The sequence below is a fragment of the Octodon degus genome, unplaced genomic scaffold (genome assembly GCF_000260255.1).
Source record: "Octodon degus isolate 3935 unplaced genomic scaffold, OctDeg1.0 scaffold00120, whole genome shotgun sequence".
Classification (NCBI taxonomy): Eukaryota; Metazoa; Chordata; class Mammalia; order Rodentia; family Octodontidae; genus Octodon; species Octodon degus.
This window is the reverse complement of record NW_004524696.1, coordinates 8890798-8904296: the sequence shown is the minus strand read 5'-3', so window position 1 is coordinate 8904296 and position 13499 is coordinate 8890798. Positions and strand designations below refer to the sequence as shown.

Here is a 13499-nt window from a genome sequence, read left to right as displayed (position 1 = left end):
GTAACACTACTGAACAATACACCTAAAATGACTAAGATGATAAATTATAGGTATTTTCCAACAAATTATAGATTGAAACATTAATTAGCAAATCAGAATTGAGCCGTAGTTGTAAAAATTGATACTGGTTAACCATCCAAAATAAACATTTTGAAAATCCCTTCATTTAACTTGAGTGTTCTGTCTCTCCACAATGTAATCAGGTATTATGAAGAAATGCTGCAAAAGTTGTTAAACATTAAAAGAAGAAAAATATGTTTATTGCTAAAGGAGAGAGGGACAGCATTAGTTCTTTGCTGATTTTCATTGCTGTGAATGTCAACACCAGTGTGAACCTTGTTTATATAATGTGGTGGATTGCTAACTGGTAGTCAACTTTTTACATCCAGCTGAACTTAACTGACATGGTACTAGGACTTGAAGACCCACCTGAGAATTGTTGCCAGCAGCATAAGAGTCAGAATAGAGAAGGTGTAGAGATGCTGTTAGGGGAAATGTTTGGAGAAGCTGTTGGAACTGTTGGAAGCAGCTGATTATCTTGGGTTATTCTGCTGAGGGACTTTGTCATACTGGCTTTCCTGGTGAACTTTGTTGCTGACATAGAGGAGGAGCCCATACCTCATTGTCACTGAGAATGGCTGCAGCTCACTTTGGAGGAGCTCTGGCCCTCACTTTGAGCATCACTTCTTGGCTCCAGAGGGGAAGACAGTGCACAGCTCAGTCTTGTGGAGAAGCTAGTCTCATTGGCTTTTCTGATGGCAACTTGACTTTCCCCATCTTCAGAGGACCTTAGGATCTCGCTATTGTGGAGGATGGCTTTGGTACTTTTCAGGGGAGTTCTGGTTCTTGAGCATTGCTTTCTGGATCCAGTTCATATCCCTCAGCCTGTTAGCACAGATCCTTCAACCTGCTGGCATAGACTTTAGGCCTTCTCAGTGAAGATCTGTGAAGCAGGCCTGCATGAGACATTGTCACTGGACTTGTGGGAGGCATTGTTATGAGCAAAAAGCAATATCAGACCTCCAGTAAACCCAGAACAAGTACAAGAGATGTTAATGCTTAATTTTTGTGTCTTTTTTCTAATTCTCAAAACAACAAATACTGTCAAATTCATATTATCTTTTTAGTGAAATTCTATATCATTGCTAATTTTTCCTTTTTATTACTATTTTCTGTTCTCTTAAAAAATAAAAACTTGGGGAGGGGGCCAGGGAGATGGCTCAGTGGAATAAGCGCTTCCCTGGCAAGTGCAAGGGCCTGAGTTCAATCCCCGGTTCTGCAAAACAAAATAAAAATAAAAACTTTAAATTCATACACCTGAAATTTCTGAAATGAAAACAACTAAAGGAAAGAAAGAACTGCATCCAGCTATAGAAGAAATCAAATCAGAAATATTTTCTTAGATAAAAGAAATGACAACAATCATGTAAGAATTGCTCAATATATCTAAAGAAGATATAAATAAAAGAGACTATAAAAATGACATAATACAGAAAAAAATTAGAATGCATGAAACAGATTCAAATAAATATTAGGAAATTAAGAATTCCACTGAAAGCTGGCAAAACCCTTGAATAAAACTGAAAACAGGCTTTCAGACCTTGAAGACAACATTGCTGCTAGAGAATGTGGAAGGAAAGACCCCTTAAAAATAACAAGGAACCAGGAAATAATTCAACACCTGCAAGATGACACAAAGAAAAAAATATAAGACTGAAAGGTGTGACTGGGGTGTTTTGTTTTGTTTCTGTCTTTGTTTTTATGTATTTTACAGGGTCTACAAGGTCTCACTATGTAGATTGTACTGGTAGTCATTCTCCTGTTTTCAGCCTCCCAAGCACTGAGATTACAGGCGAGCACCACCACTCCCAGTCTCAATCACCACCTCAGCATGCGCCCTAAGTATGGCATGCTGGGTATCAATCCCCGGCCACTGTGCTCTGCCTAAGCAGGTGTGTTAGTCTGCTGAGCTATCCGTCCAGCCCTTTTTGGTGTATGTCTGTGATCCCAGTACTTGATTGCAGCCTAAGGTATGAAGTAAGCTCAAAGTCATCCTGAACTGCATATAGCAAGACCCTCTCTCCAAAAGACTGAAAAAAAAAAAAAAAAAAAAGACTGATAGGTGTGAAAACAACAGCAGGATGATAAAAACACAAATGATAAAAATGATTATTTGCAGAAGTAGTAGCAGAAAATTTCCCAAGCATGAGAAAAGAATCTGAAATACATTTATGTGAGGCAGATAGAATTCCAATTAGCCACAATCAAAATAAATGTACACTTAGATACATAATAATCAATATCCCACAAATTCACCAAAATAAGAAAATATTAAAAGCTATTTTAAAGAGAAGAAACATCACCTACAGTGGAAAGCCCATCAGAATCATGGCAGATTTCTCAACGTAAACCATAAAATCAAGAAGGATTTGGAGTCAAATATTTCACATCCTGAAAGAAAATAACTTCCAGCTGAGATTGCTATACTCTGAAAAACCATCTATCAAATTCAATAGTGAGATAAGATACTTACATGATAAAGAACTGAAGAAGTTTACGGCCACCAAAGCAACCCTACACAGAATACTGACAGATATTCTAGAAAGAGACAGAAACAACCACAACTTCAAGAACAACAGAAAGGAATCACCAAGCAGAGCAAGCAATTAAACACAGGGAAAAAGTAGGGAACTTACAGCAGAAAAATAACATGACAGAGATAAGCCAATCAGTTATAACCATCAGTACAAATGGCCTCGATTCACCAATCAAAAGAAACAGATTGGCAGAGTGGACTGAGAAGCAAAATCTAATAATATACTGTATACAAGAAACATATTTAACTCAAAAGGAAATTGATAGACTGAAAGTCAAAAGATGGGCATGATACTCCATGCAACAGGAACCTGGAAAAAACAGGGATTGCTGTTCTGGTTGCTGACAAAATCATCTTCAAACCAAAAGTGAGTAAAAGAGATAAGGTCACTATATACTTGTTAGGGGAAAAATGCAAGAGAAAAAGATAAGAATCATACATATATGTGTATCCAATGTAGAAGCACCCAACTATATAAGACAAATATTAATAGACATAAAAATTCTAAGTAAGCAATAACATACTAGTAACAGAGGACCTTAAAGAGATAGATCAGCTACACAAAAAATTAGCAAAAAAATAATAGAACTGAATCATGCCTGTGTACAAATGGACCTAATAGACATTTACAGGGTTTTCCACCCAACAGATCAGAATATATACATTCCTCTCAGCATACATAATGTTCTGTAAAATACACAATCTATTAACCCATAGACTATAGTTAAGTGAATGCAAATGAATTAAAATTATCCCATGCTTATTATCTGACCACACAGTACAATGAAATTGGAAATTAATACTAAGAGAAATCACAAAAAAATTACATAAACCTATGAAAATTAAATAACATCCTCCTGAATAGCAAATGGGCCACAGATGAAATTAAACAATATTTTGCAAATACAACTTATTGTAACCTATAGGACACAATGGAAGTGTGCAAAGAGGAAAATTCATAACAATCCTCACATTAGGAAAAAACAGAATGAGCATAAATAATGTTGTACCTCAATCTTTTGGCAAAAGATGTGCAAGTCAAATGTAAACATTGTGTTGTGCCACCAGAATAAAAAATTGAAAGAGTAAATAAGACCCAAAATGTGCAATAGAAACTGTGAAAGGGCAAGTAACTGCTCAAAAGGAAAGAATAAATAAGCAGGAAAGGAGAAGTAAAAGAAAACACACACACACACGCACAAGATAGCTAAGATAATCACAGTATTAATTTCTATTAGTTCATTAAAGGCACAGCTTGTGCTTATATTGTCTGAATTGAAGATAACAATATTCATTATAAATGCCATCGTTAATTTTTTATTACCTTGTTCTGAAATTGCTTTTATGATTTTCTTCTCTCTTTAAACTAAAAACATAAATTTATTGAGGTGTCTTGAAAATAATACAAGTTACCTGTGGCCTCTATCATTATAAGAGATGCTTGATGTGGTGTCATTAGCTTCCAGTAATTTATTAGGTATGACAAACTGCTGCTTGGGTAACCTTGGTCGTTCAGATTGCTGCACATGCATTTTCAGTTTCTTCTCTACAGGCCAGCATGGTAGTGGGTTTTCTGCAATACACAACATTCTCCACAGTCCCCAGCTCAAGGGTAACACCATGTGTTGAAAAACTTCTTTTCCTGAAGTGTGTAGACATTTTTTGGGTCAGATTCTGTGTAAGTGTCAAAAATGCTTTTACCAGCTTCATTATATGATCATGGTCTTTCACATACACTGATAAAAAGCAAACTGCTTTAAAAGTCAGTAAATGGAAAAGATGAGGGCTGCCTGTTAGTGAGTGGATGTGTTTTGATTTGACTGGATAATCAAATGTGAAAGCAATTTTGTAAACCTTGTACTGTAGGCTTTATTGCATGTGTCAAAGTTTTGCATCCCTGCATGTAGAGGAATTTGCATGGTTCACATACCATTCACTAGTACTAAAGGGAATTTGATGCTTCTTTTTGAGTAATGGGGGTAGAAATTCTCAGCAGAGTGGGACATGAATGGCAGCGCGTCCTGCTGCCTCTTCCAGTATGCACAACTGCATTCAGAGCCGTGACTGGCCTAGTATCAAGTTCTAGGGTCATACACTTCCCCTGTAGAGTGTGTAGAAGTGTCCTTTGGGCTTTTGATTAGTCTTTAAACATGGCTTTTCTCATTCAGCTTTTTGATTTGTCCCTGCATGTAGAGGAATTTGCATAGTCCACATACCATTCGCTAGTACTAAAGGGAATTTGATGCTTCTTTTTGAGTAACCATGTCCCACTGTTGAATGCCTGGGGACAGTCCAAGTAAGGAAGAGATGGACTTTGCTTTGGGTGATATGGAGGAAATGGGTAGGACTTGTTCTCTGGAAGAACCAGGAAGTTGGGGTCTCTGATTGATTTCTTTAAACTAGTAGTTCTTTGCATATGCCCTCAGACTCCTAGCATTAGCTTCTTCTGGAAACTTGTTAAAAACATAAATTCTTGGGCCACACACCAAACTCCAAGGCCCCCCCTGCCCCCCGCCTAAGCAATTCTAACACACTCTGTGATTTGTAGTGATTTGTTTCTGACATGTTGGCCTGATGTGTAGATGATACAATAACTTGTTTTGTGAAAACACTAGACATTTTTGTACCATTTAATTAGCTTTCAATTATATAGAAGAGCATAGATCCCATATCACCTGGTGAAGACAGGTCCCTCTTGCCAGGTGAGCAATAGCCACATACTGTGGGTCCTGCTCCAGTGACCCATAGTAGGTGAGCAACTGTCCTCTTGGGAGAGACCATGAACAGTTCTTGGACAGCTGGCCTAGGTCTAGGATCTGCAAGTAAAAAGGTTGGTCCTGGCATTTTCCCATATGCAGCCCCACTTGCCCCTATTCCACTCCAAAAACAGTTTAATGTATTTAAGAAGAGATTGGCTCTGTCTTTTCACCAGCAGCTGAAACTATTCTATTTCCCTTGGATTTGTGAATTAGGGTTTATTTCAGCTCATACCCTGCTTTTAAATTTCTTTCTGCTTGTGACCCTTTTGAAATACGGCTGTTGGGGTCTATTAAAACACTGCTCAAATCAGGACTCTTCTGCCTTAAAATTAAAGTACATAGGGCTTCACCTTGTCATTAATCAAAATAAAAAAAAAATCTAGAAGATACTTCCTCCCCTGCCTCTGAGTTTTCTATCCCTGCTTTGACACTGTGCAGACCCTTCATTGAGACAGAAGAGTCAAGGAGGCCTGTGAGTTCCACGTGGACCCCCTAATTTATAACTGAAATTATAACTTAAAGTTTAACCTTGCTTTTTCAGCAAGCTGAGCCCAGTGGCCTGAGTGGTTATGCCATTAGGACATCAGCCACTGCAGATAAGGAACCGTTGGGGTGTGAACTGCTTCTTCTGTTCATGTCTTTCATATGCATTTCATTGCTCCCTTTTCTACCTGATAATTCTTATTTTCTCAGTATCAATTATGAGAACAGTAACATTGTTTGCTGCTATGTCTTTAGGGCCACTTGAGAGCTCAGTAACCACTTGTTTATCCAATAACCAAAATGCACTTTCTAATAGCTTACACCTGTCTTTTGCGTTACAGTTTGGGGCTGAATTCCGAAGGTTCTCTTTGGACCGTCATAAGCCTGGGAAGTTTGAAGATTTCTACCAGTTGGTCGTGCACACCCACCACATCTCCAACACTGAAGTAACCATTGGCTATGCAGATGTGCATGGGGACCTGCTGCCCATCAACAATGATGACAACTTCTGCAAGGCAGTCTCCAGTGCAAATCCTCTGCTCCGAGTCTTCATCCAGAAACGAGGTGCCCAACAGGCAGAGCTGCTGCTTTTTTAGTAGTCATTTAAGACAAAAATACAATTCCTAAATTGGTTCGCCATGACAGGATTACGAAATTCTGTTTTGTAACTCATGATAGGAGATTATTTTCTGGTCAAATCAGTACAAAGGCTCAGAAATGACAAAATTGCATCTTATATTTTAACTAGTATTGACCTTTTAAATACTAAGGAAAACAATACTAATATTTCCAGTATTTTAACTGAAAATAAGTAAATTCAGTCATGAAGAGTCATTTGTCAGTAGTCTAAAAGTTAAACGTTAAACCCATATGTGTATTTTCCCTATTTTTTTAGGATTGGGAAATAATGTTAACTTTAAGTTATAATTTCAGTTAATGTTTAGCTCTGATGGCCCAGCTGTGCTCTAAGTAATAAGAGTATCATTTATGTGAAAATAAATTAGTAACATGGTAGGTAAACTTTGTTTGAAAGTGGGTACTGGCTGCAGATTCACTGTAGGACCCTGTCCTGTTCATATCATAGAAGTATGTTTTACTTTTTCTTTTTTTACGGTACCAGAGATTGAACTCAGGAGCCTGCACTTGCCAGGCAAGCACTTATTCTACTGAGCTATCTCCCCGGGCCTTACATTCATTTTGCTTCTCTAAACTTAGGCGAACTGTCATTTCATACTAATGTGCCAAAGGAAAGAATGTTGCAGATGAAGTTTTAAATCAGAAAAATTGCATTTTTGTAATGGATTTGGTAATGATTATCCCTCTGTCCTAGGACAGATCTCTTGTGTACACAGTGAACACTGACTGCCTTAAAGATCAAAGCAGCCAGTAGAGGCCCTTGAAGAATGACTTCACAATACACTATTGCTGTTATATAATAATCAGGCATTTCTCTGACATACTTAAGGATGGCTTGGTGAAGATGAACCAGAGGAAGCCGCCTTAGTGTGCTGGGTGAAAAAACAGAGAAATCACAGGGTACAAGCCAGCTGTAGGGTTCATGTCTGCAGGTCACATCCTTTGTGTCCTGAACCTGACTGTCCTCATTTGTAAAATGGGGTGCCAATAATACTACGTGTCAGGTCCCATGAGGCAATGTACTGAGCAGTGTGTGAGTTTCCAGTCTGTGCCCTGTGTTAGCTCTTGTGTACTTCCCACCTGTGGTGATAGGAGACAGCAGGAGGCTTGCTGACCTTGCTCAGGCCCATTCTCTGGCACAAGATCAGAGCTCTGTGCATCTGCAGTGTTTCTGAGCCATGTGTCCTGCTGACAGTATGGAAAGGCCAGCATAGCTGTCTCATACAGCAACCAATCAGGGCATATCTTGAGATCAGGTCTCTCCAGGCTCCCTGTATGTTTAGGTAGCCTCCAGCATCCCTCTTCTCTGATCTGTGTCTGCTGTTCTCTAGTGGTCCCCACTGCCCAGATGGCCCTAGGACAAACACCTGCCCCCTCTTGCTGCCCCTACCTGGAGCTCTCTTCCCCTCACACCAATCAGGAATCTGTTGATGCATTTTCCTCTTAGTCTGATATTTCTGTGTGCTTTCTGTCTGTTTCCACCAGACCTTGACACCCAAGGACCTTGTTCCTGTTCATGCCCATGCTCATGAGGGGTAGGATGAAGATGTGAATGTGCCAGCAAATGGCACATATGCACACAGACTTCGTCATGTATTGTGCAGGAAGACAGTCTTTGTGTCCTATGGCTGCAGAATTGGGGTTTGAAGTCCCAGCAGAGGTTGGCCTGGAGGAGGTGTGGCCCCTCTGCCAGGTACTGGCATATACTTCATTCCATCAGCCCTTTCTCAGTCTCCTCTCAGCCACTCAACCCACTGAGCTGAGCATCCCATCTGTGAAATGGAAGGGCAGCATGTCTCCTGAGTTGTCATCAGGAGACATGCCAACAAACCCTTTCTGGGTTTTCACATATTCACTGTCTTAGTCCCACATTCCATCATTGGAGCCAAGCCCTCTTATCCTCAGAGCTCAGACAGAATCTTCCTACCCTACTCACTGAGTTCTCATAGTGGCAACAATATTCAGGATAGAGTGCTGGGGAACTAATGCATTTGTGGATAGCCAGACTCCCTCAGGTTTGGGACAGATGTGCCAATCTGTCATGTGAAGATGCAGTGTCTGTGGCAGCTGGTTCCAGAGGCCCCCCCAAGTTCAGCAAAGTCCACAGTCTCTCCATTGCCTCTGTTTTAAGAGGCTGAATACATCTTATTACTGAAATATATTTTTATAGGACACTGTATTACTATCACAAATGAAAGATCAGCATTCTTCTAATGCATGTTGAGATAAACCCACAACTATGTTTGAAAAAATGAGCCATCTACTTAAAATAGTCTCTTTCTTCAAACCACACAAGGACATGACAGTAAAATTACAGACTAGCATCCTCTGTGAATGTAGATATACAGTCTCCAAGCAGAATGTCAGCATGTGGATGACATGAATCCATGTCACATGGAGGTTTACCACAATACTAGTCACAGCAGCGAAAGATACAAACAGCAAGTGTCCTTCAGCCAACAGATAGATAAATAAAGTACATATGTTTCCACAAAGGAAAGTTGCTGAGCCATAAAAAGAAATGAAGTACTGCACAAGTAGCAGTGGAGGTCAGCTCAAAAGCAGTGTATCAACTGAACTAGGCAGGATGTAAAGGTTGTTTGCTCTATATTGACTTTTATGAGTGATCCTCATTATTTGGGGATTCTGTTTTTACATATTTGCCTACTTGCCAAAATTTATTTGTAACCCCAAGCCAATACTCATTGTAATTTTGTGGTCATTTAAAGAAATTCTCAGTGTGTTTAGAAATGTGAGTCACCCACTGCACATGTACCCACCTGCTATCAAAAACAGAAATGCTGGGCATGGTAGCACATACCTGTGATCCTAGCACTCTTGAAGGCTGGATCACAAAGTTGAGACTAGCCTGAACAATTTAGTGACGTAGCAAAACACTGTCTCAAAAAAAATAAAGGACTGGGGATAAAAACAAATGTAGTAAGCCTCCCATGCCCCACAGTAAGGTAGCATTTCCTCACAGTCTGTTCAGTACCATTGTTTACGTATGTTACTTGATTTTTGTTGGTGATTTTGCTATTTGAAGTGGCTCCAATTGTAGTACTGAAGTGTTTTCTAGTGTCCTCAGCATAGGAGTCTGTGTTGTGCCTCAGGCAGAAGATATGTTCAGGCACATTTACCGTGAGTTTCGTGTTCATGACTCAACAGTACATGTTAAATAAGGAGTCTTGAGACTTACCATGAGAAATAAAGTGCTGTATTGACCAGTTGATAAAAGTGCTACAGCCAGAGGCTCATGGCCACCTGACTTTCTTCCCCAGGAGCCATGACTCCATGTTCACTGATATGGTGGTTTTGGTGAGTTTATAAAGTAAAAAAGGCTGAGTGATGGAGATAGCACTGTTTGTGAAAAGCCTAAGATGAGCAACTTTGTACAGATAAAAAGTAGATTTCATGGTTGCTAGGGGTGTGAGAGGGGAGATCTGGGAGGATTAAAGTTTCTTTTAGGCATGGTAGAGATATAAATATGAACTACTATATGTATTAGAACTATTTTAGTATGTAAACTTGATGTCCTCTATATCTTAAGCAAACTGTTCAAGAAAACAACACAGTGCCAGGGCTGGTGGCTGACAGTGGGCTCAAAGCACTCTCCTGGACTGGACCATGGCCCTCTGTGCACAGTTCAGGCTTGCCTGTGTCTGTATTTCCAGAATTAGCCATACTGAACATACAAACTTTATTTTTATTTTTTAAAGAGAGTTCAAAATAGTATTAAAACAAAAAAATTGCAAATGATACAAAATATCACTAAACTAATGTGAATTACACAGTATTTGTGGTATTGTGTAGTGTTGTATTCAAATGAGTTATTTCCATATATATGCATATAAAACTGGAAAAAGAAAGAAAAACAGAAAAGAAAAAAGTTACAAAAATTTAAAAAGAGGAGCTGGGGAGATATTTCAGTGGAATAAGTGCTTGCTGGCAAGAGCAAAGTCTTGAGTTCAATCCCTGGTAACAAAAAATAAATAAATAAATAAATAAATAAATAAAAATAAAAGCAGCAAAAAATAAAAAGAATTGAAAAAAGATGACAAAACTAATTAAGCATTAACTGATTTCTTTACATAGACCAGCAGAAATCTGCAGCACAGTTGTCCAAACCATCCTGTTTACATACATAAATATATCTTTCCTCCACTCCCTCTCTTGTCTTTTTCCTCATCTCAGGAATTTCCTTCCCTTTAAACAGGTTCATTCCCTTTTTCCCATATCTATTATACACTTCAGACTTTATTTTTCTTTTTCAGGTTCTTACACTAAAGAGACAATATGATATTTGCATATGTGGGTCTGATTTACTTTGTTTATGAGTATGGTCCCTAGTTGCATCCATTTACCAATAAAAAGCCTCAAATATATTCTTTTATATAGATGAATAATGCATAAAAATTGTGTAAAATTACCACATCTTCTTTATCCATTGCTCAGTTGATGGGAATTTGGATACCTTCTAAGATTTAGCTATGACAAATTGCACTGCTATAAACATAGGAGCACATAAATTGTTGTGGTATGACGTATTTACTTCTGGAAAAATACCCAAGAGAGGAATAGCTGGGTTGAATGGGACCTCTAATGCTAGCTTTTAGAAGAATCTCCACACTGACATCCATAGTTATTGTACCAGTCTGCACTGCAACCAACAATGGAGAAAGATCCCTTTTTTTCCATATAGCCCCTCCAACATTTGTTATTGGTTGACTTCTTGATGATATCCATTCTTTCTGGGGTGAGAGTTGATATATCTACTTACAATTTGTATTTCTTCTGAAAAGTGTATATTGATCTCAGATGCCCACTTTTGGATTGGGTCTTTGAATTTTGGGAGCCTGATTCTTTTAGCTCTTCATATGTTCTAGATAGAAGGCCTTTGTCAGAGGGACAATCATCTATAATTTTTTTCCCAGTTCATGGTTTCTCTTTTTACTCTATTGGTGGTTTCTTTTAAACTGCAGAAACTTCAAAAAGATGAGATTCCTATTGTTCATTCTCTGAAGTATTTCTTTTGCAGATTGGTTTTTCGTTCATGAACCTTCTACCTACCCCTATGTTTTTAAGATTTCTACCTATATTTTCCTTCAGAAGATTTAGTGTTTCTGTTTTAATGTTTAAATATTTGATCCATTTTGACTGTGGTATAGTGCATGGTGATAGACATGAGTCTAATTTTAGCCTTTGGCATGTGGAAAGCCAGTTTTTCCAGCACCATTTATTAAAAAGGGTATATATCTCAATGAATATGTTTGGCTCTTTTGTCAAAGATAGAGTGCCTGAGTGTGTTGGCAGTAGTGCTTTATCTTCTGATCTGTTCCATTGATCTTCAGGTCTGTTTTTATGCCAGTACCATGCTGATTTTATCACGGTAGCTTTGGAGTATAATTTCAAGTCAGGGATTATGATGCCTCCTGTGTTTCCTTTGTTGCCCAGGATTGCTTTTACTATTCTTGGTCTCTTCTGCTTCCAGATGAATTTTAGGAATGTTTTTCTCTAGAGCTGTGAGGTATACTAATAGCATTTTAATTGGGATTGTATTGAATCGATAACAATTTTGGGAATATGGTCATCTTTACAATGGTTGTTTTTCCTATCCAGAAACAAGTAATATCTTTCTATTTGCTGAAATCTCCTTTAGTCTCTTTTCTCAAGAGTATATAGTTTCACTTTATAAACCTTTTACTTCCTTTGTGAGATTGATTCCTAAGTATTTCAATTTTTTTGGATGTTATTGTGAAAGGTGTAGTTTCCTTAATTTCTGTCTAGGTGCATTCGTTTTTCTGTGAACAAAAATCCTAATTTTATTTTGTCCTTTAGGAAAGGTCTACCGGGTGTTCAGGGTCTCACTACTAGATAGAACTCATAGTGATCTGCTTTTTTACAGCCTCCCAAGAGCTGGGATTGCAGACACATGCCACCACACCCAGTCTCAATTGCCATCCCAGTGCACCTCAGCGGTGGGCTCTGTGCCTGAAGAATTCAGCTGTGAATCCATCAGTACCTTGACTTTTCTTTGTTGATAGGTTTTTATTACATTTTCAGTTTTATTTCTCATTATTGGATTATTTAAAATTTCTATATCTTCTTGACTCAGCTTTGGCATTCCATATGTATCTCAGAAACTATCCATTTCCTCTGTTTTCCATCCTGTGAGAGGAAAGATTTTGGAAGTAAGTATTGATGATTTTCTGAATTTCTATAAGGTCTGCAGTGATTTTGCTCTTTTCATTCCTTATTGCATGAATTTGAATTCTTTGTTTTTTTTTTAATAAGGTGGTCTACAATCTTTATCAATTTTATTTATTCTTTCGAAGAAGCAACTCTTTGATTTATTTATTCTTTGTATTGTTTTCATCTCCATTTCATTAATTTCTACTCTAATCTTTATAATATTCTGCCTTCTTTAAGCTTTGAGTTTGACTTGCTGTCTTTTTTTCTAGGAGTTTGAGGTGCAGCATAAGATTGTTTATTTGGACTTGTTTTGTTTTCCTAATGTGTGAATTAACTGTTATGAATTTCCCTCTTAAGACAGCTTTCATTGTGTCCCACAGGGTCTGGTTAAGTTGCATCTGTATTTTCAGTTGATTGTAAGTATTGTTTAATATTTTCTTTAATTTTTTCTGTGGCCCAGTGGTTGTTTATAAGGTTGTTGTTTAATTTCCATGTGTTTATGGTGTTTTTGTGGTTCTTTTATAATAATTTCAAGTGTCATTGCACTATGGTCAGATAGTATGCATGGGATAAATTCAATTCCTTTGGATTTACTTAAGCATGCTGTATGTGCTAGTATATGATGTATGTTGGAGAACATCCCATGTGTAGCTGAGAAGAATGTATATTCTGTCATTGCTGGGTGAAACACTCTGTAAAGGTCTACTAAGCCCATTTCGTTGCAAGTTTGGTTTACTCACTTATCACAAAGGTTTATTCCAGACACCCCATGATAAGTGAAAAGAACAAAGTAGCAATGTTATATTTATTTTAGTATATATATATATATATAT

At 38.0% G+C, this 13499-nt stretch overlaps 1 protein-coding gene across 1 annotated transcript in view; it reads left to right on the top strand.

Moving 5' to 3' along the window:
* Positions 1 to 13499, top strand: part of Pard6g (par-6 family cell polarity regulator gamma) — a 120429-nt gene that overhangs the window by 53316 nt on the left and 53614 nt on the right. Inside the window, exon 2 of the mRNA XM_004640209.2 lies at positions 6180 to 6402. Within this exon, the coding sequence (XP_004640266.1) occupies positions 6180 to 6402 (223 nt within the window). The remainder of the gene's footprint in view (positions 1 to 6179; positions 6403 to 13499) is intronic.